We start from the raw sequence: 20,177 nt of genomic DNA, 5'->3' as shown, positions 1-20,177 counted from the left end.
AACACAATGAAGTAGGGAATGATGGGAAGGATGAAAAACCCATTTACAAAGTAGGAAATATAACAAATATACCCAAAAATATAAGACATAGTCCTCGACTTATGACCTAAATTGAGCCCAAAATGTCTGTTGTTAAATGAGACATCTTATAAGTGAATTTTGCTCCATTTTACGATCTTACGGTTGTTAAGGGAATCTAGCTTCCCCGTTGGCTTTGTTTCTCAGAAGTTTGCAAAAGGGAATCACATGACCCTGGGATGCTGCAATGGTCATAAGTATGAATCAATCACCAGACATCTGAATTTTGATCATGTGACCATGGGGATGCTGCAAAGGATGTAATTGTGAAAAACGGACATAAGTCACTTTTTTCAATTCCATTGTAACTTTGAATGGTCACTAAATGAACTGTTGTAAATTGGCTATCTGTGCATCTCAGACCCACAAAAAACTTAAATGCCTATACACAAATGCTCAAAAGTTAGGGAACAAGCAGGGTGAACTTGGAGTACAAGTACATGAAGGTAAATATAGTATAGTTGCCATTACTGAAACGGTGGGATGAAACTCATGACTACAATGGACTGATGTAAGGATACAAACTATTCAAAAGGAATAGATCTAATAAAAGAGGAGCTGGAGTTGCATTATACATAAAAGTTCACTACATCTCTATAGAAATCCACAAAACCAAGGATGAAAACCTCCTAGAATGCATATTGGTCAATATGAAAGGAAAAAAGAATGAATTGTTATAGGAGTATATTACAGACCACCCAATGAAGCAGAAGAAATAGATGAATGTTTTGCTAAACAACGAACATGTGTGTAGAAAACATACCACAGTAGTAATGGAAGACTTTAACTGCCTTGATATCAACTGGAAGATAAACTCGGCAGCTAGTGGGAGATCAAACAGATTCTTTAACAACCTAGCTGACAATTTTGTCATCCAAAAAATAGAACTAGAGGAAAAGCTATACCGAATCTAATTCTTACGAATAGAGAAGAAGTGATAGAGAGAGTTAAACTTTGGGCGAGAGTGACCATGTCATATTGGAATTCCCTATAATGCAAATACAATCAATAGAACATAATCCAGCCAGTGTCTTACATTTTAAAAGAGCTGCTTTTAACAAACTCAGAGAAGAGCCTAAGAAAAATTTCATGGATGAAAATCTTAAAGGGAAAAACAACTCGAGAAGCATGGGGAACACTGAAAAATATGATCATAAAAGCCTAGTCGAACACAATACCACTAAAAAGAAAAACAAGAAATCTAAGAAGAAAGCACGGCTGATAAACTAAAAGACAAAAAAGACAAGTACAAAATATGGAAAGAGGAACATACTATTTTTCGGAGTATAAGACGCATCTTAGTTTTTTGGGAGGAAAATAGGAAGGGGAGGGAGTTCTACCTACCAGGTATTCATTTTTATTCCCATAACACCAGAAAAACAAGCAAACACAATAGTATAATAAAATGACACTTTTTGCCACTTTTTGTCTTTCCCCAGGTGGCCGGGAAAACTCTTAATAAGCTTAACTAGATGTCTGGGCACTCAGCCAAAAGCACTTCACACCTGTAAAAATGTAACAAAGCTCAATCAACAAACCAGCCCAACACTTGCCTGAAGGAATCCATCGATAGGAATAATCCCTTCCTTGCCTTTAAATTAAAGGGATTATCCCCCCAAAAATAGAAATCACTAGTCACAGGAACTCTTTGCCTTGCCCTTGAGAGGATTATCTCCCCAAAATAGAAACTGGACAAAAGAAGTACCTCTTAAGGCAGTCTTTAAATCTTTAGTTTCTCCCAGCTGGAACGAACCGGAAAATTAGTATGCTGCAGTAAAAATATTCAAAGATGTTTTTTCAGCCCTAATGAGTTGCTAACGAGTGAAGTGATCTTCCAATTCCGTACTTTGCCTGAACCGCTTCACTCATTAGCACCTCATTAGGGCTAGAAAAAAGCTTCCAAAAAGATACATTCGGAGTATAAGATGCACCCAATTTTTCAGCCTCTTTTCAGTCTTATACTCTCAGAAAAATATGGTAACTAAGGCAGAATATTAGCAGTTAGCCCGAATCTGCAGATGAAGTCAGGAAACAAAGGCTCAGAATGAACAAAGACTTGCAACAAAAGTCAAAGATGCCAACTTGACGAAATCAAAGGCTGTGCATTCATCGTAGATAATACATCACAAATTTCAGCTCACAATTGAAAAGCCAACAGAATGACCAGGAGATATGTCAGACATTAAAGTTCAATTTGCACTCCAATCTTGATTGATTGAGGCATAGATTTTATTTAGGTGCGCATTTGTTGAACCTGTAAAATGAAATGCTGTTCTTTCACAACAGATCTCAAGAAGCAGCAACAGGTTTAGATATTGTTTATAAAGAAATATTTTTTTTCTTGTTTTATACTTTTAAAACATTTAAAGCAATCAGGCCATTTGCATGCTGGAAAGACGAGACAAACCGACACCTGATATGTTTGGAGAGCTGCTACAAAATGCCAGCACAATGGGAGACATGAGAAACTGTCCGGTTTGTATACATCATTTATATTTAGTAGAAGAAATAGCCCGAATGGGGGTGGGGGAGTATGCACTGAAAGCTGCTGTCAGGGTTCCTGAAAACCGCAACTCCAATGAAACTCCAAGACAGGAATTTTCTCAAAGCTCCCATTTATTAGAGTAGGCACATCTGGGAAAACCTGAATCTGAGAGTTTCGGATTTTCCCTCAGTAAATCAAAAGTCCAAACTCATCCCATCCACTCCTCAGTCCATCACACGGTCCAATACCAAACCATCCCAACTCGAGTACATCCCTCCAACCAGTCCTTCTCCAGATGCATGAATACCCTGACCTTGACCATAAAGAAGAATGCTATTTTATTTAGCTACCCACTTCTACCAAATCCTCCCTCCTGCTTTCCCAGGCACAAGAATGTGGCAGCACGGAAGCATCTGTGTTAATATGCCTTCCAAAGCTGACAGTTGCTTTTGAGTTGAGAGGTTTTTAGTATGCAATTTGTCAGTACAGGTAATTTGCAAGTTACTCCCACAATGGAGTTCGAAATTTATGTTGTTAAGAGAGTTTGCCCCATTTTATAACTTTTCTCGCCACAGTTGTTAAGTGAATCATTGCATTTGTTAAGTTAGTGTTGTTAAGTGAAGCTGGCTTTTCCATTGACTTTGCTTGTCAGAAAGTCACAAAAGGGGATGATGTGACCCTGGGACACTGCAACCATCATAAATATGAGTCAGTTGCCAAGAGTCTGAATTTGATAACGTGACCATGGGGATGCTGCAATGGTCGTAAGTGCGAAAAATGCTCATAATAAGTCAAATGCTTTTTTCATGAACTGACTGAACTAAATGAACTGTTGTAAGTTGAGGACTACCTATATAGGTAGTCATTGACTTAGAACCACAGTTGGGACAAGAATTTCCATTGCTAAGCAAGATGGGTGTTAAGTGAGATACCCAATTTTACAATTACAGTTGTTAAGCAAATCATTGTAGTTGTTAAGAGAATCACTGACCTGTGCTAAAGTGACTGATCATGTGACAGAGTCGGTGCTGGGATGATCGTGAGGGTTGGTTTTAAGTCACTTTTTCCAATGACATTGTAACTTCGAACAGTCATTAAACAAATGGTTGTTAGTCAAGGACTATGTCAGGGGTGGGTTCCTGCCAGTTCTAACCTCTTCTATAGAAGAGGTTCCACAAATCTACAGTGCCAACCGGTTCCAGCTCCCTCCCAACACCCGTCCACACATCATCAAGATGAAGAGCGAGAGGAGGAATTCTGGGAGTTGAAGTCCACAAGTCTTAAAGCTGTCAGGTTTGAACACCCCTGGGGGTCTTTTTCCTAAAGGATTAGGGATGCAAGGGTCTTGTAACTTGACAGTTTTAAGACTTGTGTGCTTCAAATGCCAGAGTTTCTGAGCCAACATTTTGGTTGCTAAGCAAGAGCGTTGTTAAGTGAGTTTCACCACATTTTACAAGTTGGCCATGCCCACCCAGTCACATGGCTGGCAAGCCACTCCCACCTGGTCACATGGCTGGCAAGCCACTCCCACAAAGCAGGCCACACCTACAGAAGAGGTTCTAAAAATTTTGAGACCCACCACTGGACTACATGTATACTAAATAGATTTATCATTATATATTACTCTGAAGATTGAATTCACCCTGAAAATCCTTAGTCCAATTAAAAGAACATTTTTTTTAGAAAGTGGTGCATTCTCTGACTTTTAAATGTATTGCAATCTCTTTCAATCTCTTTGTGCTGGAACAGCAGCTACAAAATGTTGCAGCTAGGCCAGGTTGAGATAGCTATTCAGAGAGGGTAGGACAAAGTCCCACTGCCCTTGACATGCAGATGGATCAGTGTGCAGAAAGTATAAGGAGAGCAAGTTAACCTTTTAGGTATTTTCTTTTTGATGCAATCATGGAATTACACAATAGGCAGTTCAACAGAGCTGGAAACCAACCAGAACCAAGCCAAAATGGGTAAAACTAAGTGATATTTATAAAAGTACTACAAATATTTCACTTCTATAGAGTAAATTACATAATGAAAACATACAAACTGATTAACTAAAACTTAGCTTAACTGTAATATGCATATGCTCTTAAAAAGTCTTTAATTCAAAATTATCCTTTCCCTTACCATCGTTCTCTTTTAAATATTTTAATGAGGGGGTCTTTGATGCTCTCTGAACTTGTTGTTTTCTTACAGATATTTCATTACTAGCCAGTACTGATGATGTTACCTAGTTTGGATAATGAAACATCTACAAAAAACAACCAAGCTCAGATAATACCAACTCTGAGTTACAAATATTCTTCTTTGTTAGAAACAGTTTAATACATGCACAATATTCCTTTTAACATTTAGTTACATTTGAAAATTTGTAATATATTTTATTTTTTGTTAAATTTATTTGATAAAAGATATAGTTGACTTGAAATAAAATAAAATAAAGTACTACAATAGACTTTTATTACCTATCACACAATTAAATAAGGATTGCTGACTGCAGTGTTACAGATAAAGCAACAGGATGGATTTATATTTAGGAAAATGTGATAGTACTTACTATCATTCATTTGGTTTTCAGCTCCTATGTGTCATCACGATATAAATCTATCTTGCTGTAGGGCTATTTTAAGCGGGTTCCTCCTGTTTATACTCTAGGTCTGTGGTGGCAAACCTATGGCACACGTGCCACAGTTGGCACGCAGAGCCCTCTTTGTGGGCGCGCATGCTGTTGCCCCAGTATAGACGAAACACTGCCAGACATGCAGCAAAACAAGCAATGAGCAGAACAGGGCTCTGATTAGTGGATGCAGTTTTGTTTCATGCCTCCCGTTTAAGTTGATAGACAACCAGGGTCCTGTTTGCAAATGGTCCCCGCTCCTTTCCTTCTATTTCAAAAAACCCTCCCCACCCTTTTGCCTTTTTCACTCCCAATTCCCTCCGGTAGTTGTTTGCTTGCCTTCTTTCAAAAATTACAGATACACAAGCAAATAACCTGTGCATTGATGAGACCTAATTGCAAAGAACAGTGTGTGTATGTGTGTGTGTGTGTGTGTGTGTGTGTGTGTGTGTGTAAGACTAGACTAGACCGCTCTCTATCTCTGCAGCAATAATGGATCCCTTGCTGCCCACCTCCTCGCCCTGTGTTTGGTCCTTTTGGTGTGTTCTTTTCCTGTGGCTCATATCACATGCAGAGTGCCTTTCAAATCAACCCCAAAATAATAGAAACGTGAAAAGAACTCTCTAGCTTTGCCCTTCTTCGGTCCATCTCCCTCCCACCCTCCTGTGCCATGGCGATCCTTCACACTCACCCCACTTCCCTGCCGTATTCCCATGAGGATCACTCTCCATCTCCTTTTGGGAGCCCACCTGATCTCCCTTCTAAGGCTAGATGGGCTCTGCTTATCCTCCCCTCCCCCCCCCCGCTCCCCACACCAGTGGAATCACCAGGTAAAGGGAGATGGGCTGACCTGGAATTTTGGCAGGATGTCCAGAAAAGGTCTGCCCTGTGGAGGGGGAGCGCGGCAGCACCCTGCAGATGCTGAGACCTTCCCTCACCAGAAGGCCTTGACTGACCCGGTGCAGGAACAAGGAGCCATTGCGGGGGTGGTGTGTGCATGTGTGTGTTGTGTGAGAGAGACTCAGCTTGCTTCTCTTCTCCTAAGTTTGCAGTCGTTCTCAAAAGTTCAGTTTGTCCTCCAATTGCCTGCATAGATCCTTCTAAGAAGAGTTCCCTGGCTTTGTTAGGGTTTGAGAGAGTGGGGGGAAGAGAAAGAGAGAGAAAGGGATGGAGGGAAAGAGAGAGAAACAGATAGAAAGTGAGAGGGGGAGAGAAATTGAGGGTGTAAGAGAGGTAGGGAAAGAGAGAAACAGGCAGAGAGGGAGGGAGCGAAAGAGATGGGGAAGAGAGAAAGAAATAGGGAGGGAGGGAAACAGGAAAAGAGAGGGAGGGAAAGAGAGAGAAAAAGAGGGAGGGAAAGAGAGAAATGATGTTACAAAAGTTTTTCTTTTTTATTGTTGCTAAACATAATATTTCAAAAGCGAAAAAAAATGAAGGGGCATAAAAGTGCATTTATCACGTTCTTCTTAGAACAACTAACAACTTGCTTATCATTATTTTAGATAGTAAAACCTCATTATTCAGGTTGAATTTGTGATAAATAAATGAGTTTTGGGTTGCAGTTTGGGCACTCAATCTCTAAAAGGTTCACCATCGCTGCTCTAGGTAGTATACTCCTGCTTCTTCCACTATACAAATCAGTTGCATTGTCAGAAGTTTTTGTCTGAAACCAAGATACGTCATTATCAGGAGATGAAGGCATATAATACTAAAAAAGGAATGTTTAAAACCATCAGGAATTAAATACATTGGGTTTCTTTTCAGAGCAATTGTGGAGAAAAAATTCGGATACGCCGAGTATTGATGAACTCCCCACAGATCATCACCATTGGACTGGTCTGGGACTCGGATCACTCCGATTTGGCGGAGGATGTCATTCATAGCCTGGGCACTTGCCTTAAACTGGGTGATGTGAGTCTTAAATCTTACGGCAATATGTACATTCTTGTTTGACTGTGCTACTGTCTTTCATCTATACGTGCACGTCCATGTTTGTGTGTTCTGGATTTATTTCCAACATTTTTCCTTCAGCTTACATAGTTAGTTTTCAATAAGTAAATTTAAGTTTTAGAGAAATGCAAGAATTGTACTGAGATTATTCTTCCCTCCCTGAAGCTGTTCTTCAGAGTAACTGACGACAGAGCAAAACAATGTGAATTGTATTTGGTTGGAATGATCTGCTACTATGGAAAACATTACTCCACCTTTTTCTTTCAAACAAAGATTCGTATGTGGATGTATTTTGATGATGCACATGTTAAAGAGGTAAGAAATTTAGAGAGAAAAGAATAAAATGTTTGGCTAGACACCATGTAAATCTATCTGGATTGTTTTTAGATGAGTTGATAAACTTCCAATTATTTGCAGGCAGTTTATGGTGAAACATTCCAGATAGGTTGCATCCACTGTTTCTAAAATATCAAAATGACACAAACACATTATTTAAGAGAGTAGGGCAGGATATATGTTGTCTGCAATGTTTCATTCTGTCATGAATTGTTACAGAAAGATAAAACAAAATAACATAGGATCCAGTATAATGCAATGATGGTAAGACAGAAACTTTTCAACTCTTCTTGGGAGAAGAAGCGAATATCATAGATCAGGTGTGTCTAGCCCATGAGCTGCGTGTGTTCCTGGACAGTTCCTAATGTGGTCCCACAAGATCATAAACTTGTTAACATTATTACATTGTTTATGTGCCATATTTTTCGGACTATAAGACTCACTTCCCCCCCTCAAAAAAAGTGGGTGAAAATGTCTGTGCGTCTTATATATCCCAACACACACACATCTGCATCCCGTTTCATCAAAAACAGCCCCATTTTTGGCAAAAATGGGATGTGTGAAAGGTTTGGAAGGCCTACAGAGTGTTCCTGGGGATGGGAGAGGGCAAAAATGGGATGCACAGAGGATTTGGGAGGCCTGCAGACTGCTCCTGGAGGCTGAGAAGGGCAAAAACCGGATGCGTGGAGGCCAGAAACTATTTTTTTTCTTGTTTCCTCTTCAAAATCTTATATTCTGGTGCGTTTTATAGTTCACAAAATACGGTATATTTTATGTTTTATACGCAGCCCAAGACAGTTCGTCTTCACTCAGTACAATCCAGGCAAGCCAAAAAGTTGGATACCTGTGTCATAAATAAGTAGTCTTTTATTTGCTCTTCACTTATTTTAACCTGGATGCTTTCTATAGAGTTAACTTTTAGATAACAGGGTCTTTTATCATGACCCTGGGAATACTGTGATTTGGGGGGGATAGTGGTTGTGTGTGTGTGTGTGTGTGTGTACATATATTTATACATAAAAGGTAAAGGTTCCCCTCGCACATATGTGCTAGTCATTTAGGAAATGGATGTGATTCCTGCCTTAGTTCTTAGTAAGAGAAAAGGGTTTTCTTATTCATTTCGTTTTCAGCCCCTATGTATCACCACAGTATAAATGATTAGTTAATTAATTTTGGGGCCATTGAGTCATAATGAAGTACTTGTGCACTTAATTTTAGTACTAGCTTATAGCTCTGTCAGGGAGAATTCTGTACTTTATTTTATTCTGTATAATTTATCTTTATCTTTGCCTGCTATTTCCCATAATGTTTTTATCCATCAGGTGTGCATTGTAGATAGGTTTCTGCTTACTGAATAGCACCTCTGGAGCAGTCACTCCTTTGTTACAACACACAAACTTAATATTTTTTTCCTCAAATCTATAGGTCACCTAGTAATCATCTCCAGATCCATAATTCAAAAGTGTTTCTTGTTCTTCTCTCATTTTTTTCAAGAGCTAGGTTTCATAGCCATGTGTTACCACTGGAAAGAAAATTATATTAACTATTTTATCTTCGTTATAATAGATGCATCCTTTCTTTTCATGATCTTGTCAAATCTGCATTGTCTTCTTCCATAGGAGAAATTTCAACTATGCTTTGTCCATATTTATCTATTTAATAGCATTAGAAAACAAATCTACTACCTTCCATTCTTCATTGTCACATGTGTTGTTCATGAAGAATTCTGGTTGAACAATACTTTTAGCGTCATAACATTTGACATTAACCCAGATTTTTTACTTTCATTTTTAGTGTCATTATGACCAGAGGTGGTATTCAGCTGGTTCGGACCGGTTCACCTGAATCGGTAGCAGAAATCGCAAAGCGATCAGGCATGCACTGGGCGAACCGGTCGTAACAAATGTGAAACTCACTGCTGATTATGATGTTAATAAAGTGTCTGCAAAAACACATGAAGTGAATAAATGTATCTTTGGTTAGACATTTCAGAATTGATACATCATTTCCACATAAATTGTCCAGTACTCACGTCATCCAGAAAAAAATTGTCCGAAATATTTGTATATTTCTATTTGTTGAACATGATATAGCTCAATTCTGATCTATCCTTTCAATCTCTTATCAACTTTATGTTGGCAGGAGGTAAATCCCACCTTGAGGAAGATGGGCGCTCTATACACATGAAATGTAAATAAATACATACATACATAAAATAAATTGGAAGAGGCAAGAAACTGAAAAGAACTTTACAGAACTTTCAATAGATAACTAGATTAGGAAGTTATGAAAAATAAAAATTTACACACAAACAGCTGTGCTAAGAGGTTGAATACACACAAACAAACACACACAACAGCTGTTTATCATGTACTTTTGCTCTACAAATCACAATAGGATGAAATTAATTGCTGCTGCTTGTTTTCAGACAGAGGTCCTGGAAATTGAGTCTCTCTGTAAATGCTTTCTGTAGATGCTATGCTTTGTTTTGTAGTATGTTTTGTTATTATAACTTCTTAATGGAATAATCTTAAAGAGCTTTTTGAAGTTCTTTATCTTAAACTAGTACTGGCCTTTAATGTAATATTTTGTTTGTATGTAATTAATATGTTATTTACAGCATAACAATTGTTTCCCATTGTCCGTTGGATTCTTGATCATCTATTTGTTAAGAGCAATGTCATCGTTGTACTTAATTGTATCAAAAATGACCCCTCATTACTTTTTAACATATTTTCAGATAGGTCCTAAATGGAAAGATGTTGTTACTAAGTGCATTAAGGGTCATTACCAACCCTTGCTACTACTTTATGCAGACCCAAGAGGAACTCCAGTATCAACCCAGAATCTCTCCACACAGGATTTACCACAGTATAGCAGAACCTATTATGATAGTGAAGATTCAGGTAATCTTTTGAAGTTCCTCATGTGTTTTTTATAGTAATCAAGATATATGATATCAATATTAATGGCATTGGCAATAAGTAAAGACTTGTGAACTATCTGATATCAGAAAAATGGCACAGAAAAATGGCTCTTTGCCTACCTAAAATATAGCAAATTATGCAAAAATAGCTTCATACATTGTACAGAAATTCAACTATTTTGGGTACCATATGTATTTTTGTACATACAGTGGAAAAATTATTAGAGGATTAAATATTCTAAAGACCTTTATGCTTTATTTTTCATAAACCATAAATACATGGTGAAGGCTATTGAATTACCTGCTAAATATCTACTTTCACTGGAAGCTTTCAGGAAGAGACTGGACAGCCATCTGTCAGAAATGGTGTAGGGCCAGGATGGCGAACCTATGGCACGCGTGTCCGGACATCCAGTTTGCTCATAGGGTCGGTTTAAGCCCTCCGGAGTAGGGTCATTTTTAGTCCTCCGGAGCCTTCAGGGAAGCCTCCTGAAGGTCCCTGAAGGCTCAGGAGGACTAAAAACAGCCCTACAAGCAAACCAGAAGTCACTTCTGGTTTGCTCGTAGGGTCGTTTTTTGCCCTCTGGAGGCTTCAGGGAACGCTCCTGAAGGTCCCTGAAGCCTCAGGAGGGGCTCTGGGGGGGGAGGCTGTTTTCGCCCTCCCCAGGCTCCTATAAAGCCTCTGGAGCCTGGGAGGGCGAAAAAAGCATGCAAAAAATGCGGGGAGCGCCTGTCATGCGTGCATGCACACTGTGGTGTTTGCGCATTGCATTATGGGTGCATACGCTCGCACAAGACCCCCCTGCGCTCCCCCCAGTTATGGTACGCGAGCCAAAAAAGGTTCGCCATCGCTGATATAGGATCTCTTGCTTGAGCAGGCAGTTGGACTAGATGACTGACAAGATCTCTTCCAACTCTGTTATTCTATGTTCTATGCAATCCTTATCTGTAATGTCTGGAGATGCAAGTCTCTTTACTTCAGTCCTTCCTTCCAGCTTTGGTCTCTAAGAGAAAGATGACGTCTCAGGGCAAATGCTGATTGTATGGATTTCTTATTTCTTCTGATAATCAGAATTGCTGGAAGTAATTCAGTATTGCTGGACAGGAAATAAATATTTTATAGTTTGACCCTTTTTCTCAAAATTACCTTCAGATAACTGGCACAGAGAATCTATCAGGTTATTTAATGTATTCATACAATAGGATGATGGAGATGGATTGCAAGATGTACACACACAAATACAACTTTTTAGTGCTCATTGAGCAACCTTTATTGTCTTAGAAATGTAAATAGAAATTAGGGTAAATGTATTTACCCTAATTATGTTAACATTTTTCTCATTTTCTCAATTCTAATGTTCACTATTTTTAATAGGACGTGAACCTTCTATTTCAAGTGACACTAGAACAGATTCTTCTACAGACAGCTATCTGCATAAACATTCCCATCATGAATCTATGGTCAGCCATTTTTCTTCTGATTCTCAAGGAACTATCATTTATAATGTGGAAAATGATATGGTTTCGCAAAGCAGCAGGGACACAGGTAAACGTTTTTAAATTTAAGGGTGAAAATCATAGAATTCATGAGTAATAAACTCACTGGGATGTTGGCACAAAACAAGCACTGAGAACATATTCTTCAACATTCATTGGCAAATATTTGATTGCTGCTTCAGTGATCTTTACTGTTGGCTGCAATGACTAAGGTTAATGGAAATTAAAGTTCAGAAATATCTGAAACTTCACATGTTGGTTTCAGTTAGTTGAAAAAAGAGAAAATACTGTTCAAATCTTGTTCTTTCAGTAAGAATTCTCTTCTGTTTATAGTGCTCATGTACCACCAAAAAAAAGTTTTTCTTTTTCTTTTCATCCTATTTAATTTAGTGTGATAGAAAGAGGCAAACAAAGCACAAAAGATTAAAGAGATATAGAAACTAACTCTGGCTTGTTTCTGTTTACATTATTTATTCATGAGGATTCCTATTCTTGCTCATTGTAGAATTCTTATAATCTCCCCACATCCCAAATGATTATTCCTCATTCTCTTAAAACAGGTAGCCTTGTTGCTGTCAGGGGGCTATATTTTTTTTTATTTATTTTTTTCATTTATCACTTGTCACTTGTATTTATTAAAGTATCTGTAAGTGTTGTAAACCTGTATCTAATGTTTAAAAAACATCCCTCATCTAAAATTGTCTTTATATTTTAATTATTGCAACTCAGTACACACAGGTACCATACTCCCTATGAAAGTGGTAAATAGCATCCACTGACTTGCAGATATGAAAAAAATAAAACAAAATAAATAATTCAGTCAAAGAAACTCACATTTTTCAGGAACTCTGTATTTTTATGAGAGATGCTACACATCATTGGCAAATATTTAGGCTGAAATATTAGCTGAAATTACACACCAATGCCTTGTTGCTAGGTAAGTTTACCTACTTATCTTCTCCAATATGCCAGTTACTAAAAATTTGAAGTACAAATAGAAAAATTGTGCTAATATGAAATTCTCCTACCTGTATCAGGAATAGACCATCGTCTATTTGACCATCATCAAAGAAGAACAATAAAAATAAATACCGTATTTGTTGGAGTATAAGACGCACCAGAGTATAAGACGCAACAAGGTTTTGAAGAGGCAATTTTTTTAAAAAAAGTAGGCAGGTAGGTAGAGGGATAGAGAGAGAGAGATAAAGAGAGAGAAATACAATAGGGAGGGAGGGAGAGAGAGTAGGTAGGTAGGTAGGTAGATAAAAGGATAGAGAGAGAAATAGAGAGAAAGAGAAATACAGTAGGTAGGTAGGGAGAGAGAGTGTGTAGGTAGGTAGGCAGGCAGAGGGGGAGAGAGAGAAATACAGTAGATAGGGAGGGAGGGAGAGAGAGTAGGTAGGTAGAAAGAGGGAGAGAGAGAGAGGGAGAGAGAAATACAGTAGGTAGGGAGAGAGAGAGAGTAGGTAGATAGGTAGATGTTTCCAGGTGTATTTATCCATGTGCTGGAGAAGGAAATCGCTGACATTCTGCAGTACCTAAGACTTTGTTTCTGCTGGCACAGCACTTGATCAATATAATCAATCAGTTAAAGAGCTTTCCGAAAGTGGGGGGGAGTTTTTGCACTCTGCAAACCTCCCCAAAACAGCCCGTTTTTCGTGAAAACAGGCCCTTTTTTTTCAAAAAAGGCATGAATAGCCTTGGGGGCTTGCAGAGGGCTCCTGGGGGGAGCAAAAACAAGCAAAAAATGGCCCATTTTTTGTGAAAACTGATCCATTTTTTTGTCAAAAAAATTGTATGCATAGTCTTATGAGGGCTTATAGAGAACGAGGTTCGGGAGGCCAAAAATGCTGTATTTGGTGTATAAGACGCACCCAGATTTTCAGCCTCTTTTTGAGGAATAAAGGTGCATTTTATACTTCAGAAAGTACGGTAAATGAAAGTAGATCCATTCTGAAAGATCTGTGGACACAACATTGTTTAGAGCAGCCTCCTCCAACTGGCATTCTGCAAAATCCTACAAGAGAGGCCACCAGATTCTATAAGACAGTGGTCCCCAACCTTTTTATCGCCGCGGACCAGTCAGCCTTTGATAATTTTACCGTGGCCCGCTGAGCGCGTCGATGACCAGCGCTAGTAGCGTAGCCTTGCACAGGCGCAGTTCAGTATGGCTAGCGTAGATAGCGTAGCACAAACTGCGCCTACGCAAGGCTACGCTACTAGCGCTGTCTACGCTAGCCCTACGTAGCTGCGCAGGCGCTCTTAGGTTTTTTTCAGGAATCGGCCAGCCGTTGCAGCGATCATGGCCCCCGGCCGCTGCAGCGATCATGGCCCCCGGCCGCTGCGCGGCCCGGTGCCAGGTACTCCACGGCCCGGCACCGGTCCGCGGACCGGGGGTTGGGGATCACTGCTATAAGAGATGTTGACTGGGAAAAAAAGGCATGCAAAAAAAGAATTCTTTGCATGCTGTTTTGTTGTGGTTGTAAACATAGTAAAGCATGGATTATGTAGTTTAGAAGTAAATTTCTCCTTATACTACACAATTCTTTTGTAGTAGATTAGGCGAATTCCCATTTCTGGCAAGCATCAGAACAAATACCATTGATTACGTGCTAATTACTGTAAACCTGGTACCCTATTATATGTATTTGTCACTGCTGCCAGTACAATATGCAGGTGGAAACACCTAATGATTGGAAATTTTTCTCTTATCTGATACCATGCTTTCCCCTCTGCATAGTGGATGTTAAAGATAAAAAGTACTATTGGCTGAATGGCTTTACTGATATGATCCAGAGAGGTGGAAATTACACAACATTGTCATCTTTGTTGCTCTTTTTACAGAGACATCCGAACCAGATTCATCCTACCTCTGATTAGTACATATTTTGATTGCCCAGATTCAGCCCATGCCCAGATGATGGTCATAAATGAACTATCTTTTGTTACAGCGCATTTTTCGGAGTATAAGATGCACCTTTTCCTTTCAAAAAAAGAGGCTGAAAATCTGGGTGCATCTTATACACTGAATACAGTATTTTGCTTCCCGAAACCCTACCCCCTTCACCAAAATGGCTGTGCATAGCCTTTAGGAGGCTTCCAGAGTGCTCCTGGTGGCTGGGGAGGGCAGAAGTGAATGAAAATGGCCCATTTTTTGCTCAATTTCCCCCCCCACCCCAGCCCCCAGGAGCACGCTATAAGCCTCCTTTTTTTTTTTGACAAAATACCTTTTTTTTTTTGACAAAATACGGACCCATTTTCACAAAAAATGGACTGTTTTTTGCTCGATTTTGGGCCACTCCACCCCGCAGGAGCATTCTACAAGCCTCCTAAAAGCTATTCGTGCCTCCTTTTTTGAAGGAAAAAAACCAGGCCTGTTTTTGCAAAACGTTTTCGGGAGATCTGCAGAGTACAAAAACTTTTTTTTTATTTGCCTCTTCAAAATTTTGGTGCGTCTTATACTCTGGTGCATCTTATACTCTGAAAAATACGATAAGTTTCATGCAACAACATTGGACCCTGATGGGCCAGTTATCTGCAGTGCAGTCTATGTAACTGAAATTCATAAATACCACTTTAGTTTTAATTTTAGAATTATCATGTTTTAATATAATTTTAGTGTCTACATTCTAATTTAATATATGTTGCCTTCCAGATTAAAAAAAATTGAGAAAGCAGGATCAGTAGTGTATCATTCTGAACAAAGGTGCAATATCCTGCTTTCAATTCCTGTAGGTTCTCTATAGAATTTATAGAAATCAATGTTAGTTTGATGAAAAACTTTTATTCTACATATAAAATAAAACTAGGGTTGTTTTTTAAAAAAACTAATTTTCAAACATTAACGAATAGTTTTTGTATCTAAAGTCTGTGAGAATGAACAGCATCTGTTTTAAAAAAACATTGAACTATAATTTGTAATGTGTTTTACATCTTTTCTTTCAGGTCACCTGACTGATAGTGAATGCAATCAGAGACATACTTCCAAAAAGAGTTCTCTGGCAGACCGTAAGAGAAATAACAACAGATCTAGAAAGAAGGGGGACGAAACACAGTCATCTGGATATCACAGTGAAGGTAAAAATGATTGGATTCTATTATTTGTGTTTATCAAAGTTGGGACTGGATTACTTTTTGGACTGTTATCAGTTCAGAAATTTGATGAAAACAGTCTACTGAGGATATTTATATTGTTTACATAGTATTCTTTTGCTCTTAAAACATAGGAGAGACACTGAAGGAGAAACAGGTCCCCAGATCTGCTTCTAAAATCTTGAATGGTACCAGCAAACTAAGGGAATTTAAAGAGACGGTTAGCAACATGATCCACAACAGGCCTTCACAGACACATCAGGGATCCCCTCGTGGGAAGAACCAGACTGAAATCCAGTCACTACCCAGAACTTTGACCATTCAGTCTCAAGACTGGGAAATAGACAGCAACAGTAGTGAATCAAAGTCAAGTTCTTCTAGCAAGTACCGCCCACCTTGGAGACCCAAACGAGAGCCGCTAAATATAGACAGCATCTTCAGTAAAGAAAAGAGAAAACAAGGTGGCTACACCCAACTCAGCCCCTTTGCAGAAGATGCAGGTAAAAATGGGCAAGAGAATGGAATGGAATATATATGCTTGTTTATTGAGAGTCATTGATACTATCCAAAGAATTTTTTTTTTCTACGTATCAATAAGCAAAGAAAAAAAAATTGAGCTGTCAAATGATATTTAAAGGTTAGCATTGAATATTCAATTGTGCTTTGGTATTCTGACTTTATGAAATGAAATAAATAGTAAAATAAAATAACATGGATGAGAATGTGTCTTAAAATGGTTCCAAAGGCTCTACATCTGTTTTCTTTGTGATATTTTTTGTAACTTTTTCCTAAAGTATATAATCAACAAACTGTCATGTAAGCTATCAAGTCAACTATTCAATCATATATCCACATTAAAATATCCCAAAACAGATGATAGTTAAGCCTGTGTAAAAAGCCAGTGAAATATAAACCACTGCTGGTAATTGGTTCCAACAAATCACAGAATGCTGTTTCTTCTGCAAAAATAGTGAAATTGGCTAATCCTACAAGCTTTAAAATGTATTAACTTAAAGAAAAAAAAACTACCTGTGAAAAAATGTTAAAAAATGCTAAGGTGATGTCTGTAAAAAGGTGGTATCTAAATTCAGTTTGGATAAATGTCTGTCTAGCAGTATATCAATTACATAAAAAGATAAGAGATGTGAGGATGTTTAGAAAATATTAGAAGTAAAGTTGAACAGATTTTTGCAAGGATGAGAAAAAGTGGATATACACTATGTGCACAATAGGCAAGTTGTATTTTTCAGCATTAATTTTATTATTTAACAATTACAGCACTCTCTGTCAATCCAAAATATTTAATAAACCTCAAACCTGAATATTTAAGAAAGGGAAAATGAGGTTTGGCTTTCTTGAAAGAATATCTATCTGTGCACAATTATTGGGCATCTATTAGTGTGCAGAAGTATTATGCAACTGAATGAAAAATCATTTGTTTATTTTCATCTGTTAAATTGAGAATAATAAACAACTCAAAAAGTACAAATAAACATTTCTGACAGTTCACAAAAATAACTAGTGACCAATATAGCCACCCCTCTTTTCAGTAACAGTCATAATATTTCCATTCATGGAGTCTGTCAGTTTCTTGATCTGTTGACAATCAACTTTTTGTGCAGCAGCAACCACAGCCTCCCAGACACTCTTCAGAGAGGTGGACTATTTTCCTTCACTGTGAATCTCCCATTTAAGAAGGGCTGACAAGTTCTCAATAGGGTGTAGGTCAGGTGAAAAAGGGGGTCATGTCATTATTCTTTCACCTTTAAGGCCTTTACTGGCTAGCCACGCAGTGGAATATTCGATGCCTGCGATGGAGCATTGTTCTGCATAAAAATCGTAGTCTTCTTGAAAGATGCAGACTTTTTCCTGTACCACTGCTTGAAGAAAATGTCTTCTAAAAACTGGCAATAGGTTTGGAAGTTCATTTTGAGTCCATCTTCAACCCCAAAAGGTCCAACTAGCTTATTTTTAATAATACCAGCCCATACTCCATCTCCATTTTGCTGATATCTTGAGTTGAAGTGGACCTCTGTGCCCATTGCTGATTCAACCACAGGCCCATCCATCTGGTGTGTCAAGAGTCACTCTCATCTCATCAGTCAATAAAACCTTTGACAAATCTGTCTTCAGATATTTCTTCATTCAGTCTTGCCATTTCAACTTATGTCCTGTTCAGTGGTGGTCAGGTTTCAGCCTTCTTTACCTTGGTCATGTCTCTAAGCACTGAACATCTTGTATTTCTGGGCACTCCAGGTAGGCTGCAGTTCTGGAATATGACAGCACTGGAGGATAATTTGATTCTTCTCAAATCTTTGGCAGTTAATGGGCTTTTTTTTCTCAACATGTTTCTTGCAACCTTGTTGACTATTTGTAACAAAACATTTGATGGTTCTGTGATCACTCCCTAATATCTTAGCAATTTCAAAAATGCTACATCCCTCTGAAAGACTTTTTACAATTTTTTACTTTTCAGAGTCAGTTAAATCTCTTTTTGGCCCATTTTGCCTGAGGAAAAGAAACACACCTTGATATAGTGTGTTGATCTCCTTAGGACACATTACACAAATACACATCACTCAATATGCTTATATCCCCTAAGCATTCAAATTTATACAGCTTGGAGGTGGAAATGTGCATTAAAATGATATGGTTGAAATATTCACTTGCCTAATAATTGTGTGCACTATGTATAGCATTGGAAGAGATTTAAATCTGTATTTTGATTCAGCAATTTTATTATGCAAAACTAAGTAGTTATACTCACATTATCACACAAAATAAAAAAATAAGTGAGCTACATTATAGCCTAACATTACTGTGAATCTAATTATGGATTTAAGGTGGAATTTAAGATGGGCAGAATAGTACCAGTTTTATGGGCAAACATGTGTTTATTCAATTAATTTATAGCCTTCCTTTCTGTCAGAAACTCAAAGAATGGCAAATTTAACATTTTTCCTTCAGCACTCCTCCAGGGCAGGTATAAGAGAACACCAATAGCAGAACGGGTTTGTATATGTGATAAAGGAAAAGTGGAAGATATCTCACATGTTCTATTACATTGTGAGCTATACAGAGTTTGTAGGTCTGCACATATTCTCCCCTTATTAGAGAAATTGTCAGGGAGGGCAGACAATTTTTATGTAGACTTTCTCCTCCAGGACACAAACCCGACTACCACGTATGCAGTGGCAAAGTTCTGTGTTGCTGAAATGTCCACAAGAAAAAAATTCGTCATAGAAGTATAGTTGTCATCTTGTACCAATTATTTGGACATATCTCTAACAATTTCTGGACCATTGTATTTACTCCCATACTTATAAGCTTTGCACCCAAGTAAACCAGGGAGTGACCTGAATAATTTGAGAACATGTATGTTATTATCCACTTTTAATGTCAATACTTTTTAATTATATTTTAATGTCAGTACTTTTAACATATGGTAAAAGGTAATGTGTATTGTTGGTCTTTGACCATAATAAAGATTTATACTTATTATACAAGGAATATATGTAGAACTCCCTCCTACAATTTAACTCACAACATCAACCTTGTGAGGTAAATTGGCTGATACCATGTTTCCCCAAAAATAAGACCCAAGGACATTGTCTGACAGCAGCTGCAGCCCACTTGCCCCTTGGCGCACTCTGGGACTGCACAGACTGTGCAGTGCAGATGAGTTGATTATCTGTCCAAGAAGACGGTGGCAGAGGTGCGGGGTGAGACACGCAACCCAGATGCGTTGCACGGGCTGTGGGAAAGCCTCCAGCGGTGGGCTGGAGTGAGCAGTCGGCTGCGGGAGGCTCATCTTCGTACAGTGGCATCAGCAGCAGATGGAGGCAGAGGTGCAGGGGGAAGGCAGGCGATCTCGACATGCCACGCGTGCTTCAGGCAAGCCAAAAGACAATGGGACAGAGTGGGCAGGCTTGCCTGCAGCCCACGCAGTGCATCCTATTCACGTGCCTCTGCCACACCTCTGCCTCCGTCTGCTGCTAGTGTCACTGTAAGAAGACGATCTTCATGCGGTCAGATGCCTGCTCCAGCCCACCGACTCTCAGTTGTTTTTCAGCCGATGCAGTGCCTTCAGATCATGTTCCTCCGCCCACATCTGCCTGCTGCTTGAACAGGTAATTAACTCACCTGCGCTATGCAGGCTGCGGTTGCTATCAGCCCCTGTGCCATCGCCACCTCTGATG

At 38.8% G+C, this 20,177-nt stretch overlaps 1 protein-coding gene across 3 annotated transcripts in view; it reads left to right on the top strand.

Moving 5' to 3' along the window:
* USP54 (ubiquitin specific peptidase 54) overlaps positions 1 to 20,177 on the top strand; it is a 107,055-nt gene that overhangs the window by 54,751 nt on the left and 32,127 nt on the right. For 2 of the 3 annotated variants that reach the window (XR_015695105.1, XM_087701864.1), the window contains exons 7-13: positions 2,448 to 2,553; positions 6,942 to 7,088; positions 7,293 to 7,442; positions 10,204 to 10,369; positions 11,765 to 11,935; positions 15,832 to 15,963; positions 16,113 to 16,478. Coding sequence is in view for 2 of the 3 variants with exons in the window: in XM_087701864.1 (XP_087557990.1) it covers positions 2,448 to 2,553; positions 6,942 to 7,088; positions 7,293 to 7,442; positions 10,204 to 10,369; positions 11,765 to 11,935; positions 15,832 to 15,963; positions 16,113 to 16,478 (1,238 nt within the window). In the remaining variant the exon portion in view is untranslated. The remainder of the gene's footprint in view (positions 1 to 2,447; positions 2,554 to 6,941; positions 7,089 to 7,292; positions 7,443 to 10,203; positions 10,370 to 11,764; positions 11,936 to 15,831; positions 15,964 to 16,112; positions 16,479 to 20,177) is intronic. The other variant, XM_087701865.1, reaches the window with a different exon arrangement.

The sequence above is a fragment of the Thamnophis sirtalis genome, unplaced genomic scaffold (genome assembly GCF_051295495.1).
Source record: "Thamnophis sirtalis isolate CommonGarterSnake01/CBP01778 unplaced genomic scaffold, rThaSir2_p1.2 scaffold_15, whole genome shotgun sequence".
Classification (NCBI taxonomy): Eukaryota; Metazoa; Chordata; class Lepidosauria; order Squamata; family Natricidae; genus Thamnophis; species Thamnophis sirtalis.
This window is presented reverse-complemented; position numbering and strand designations above follow the sequence as displayed.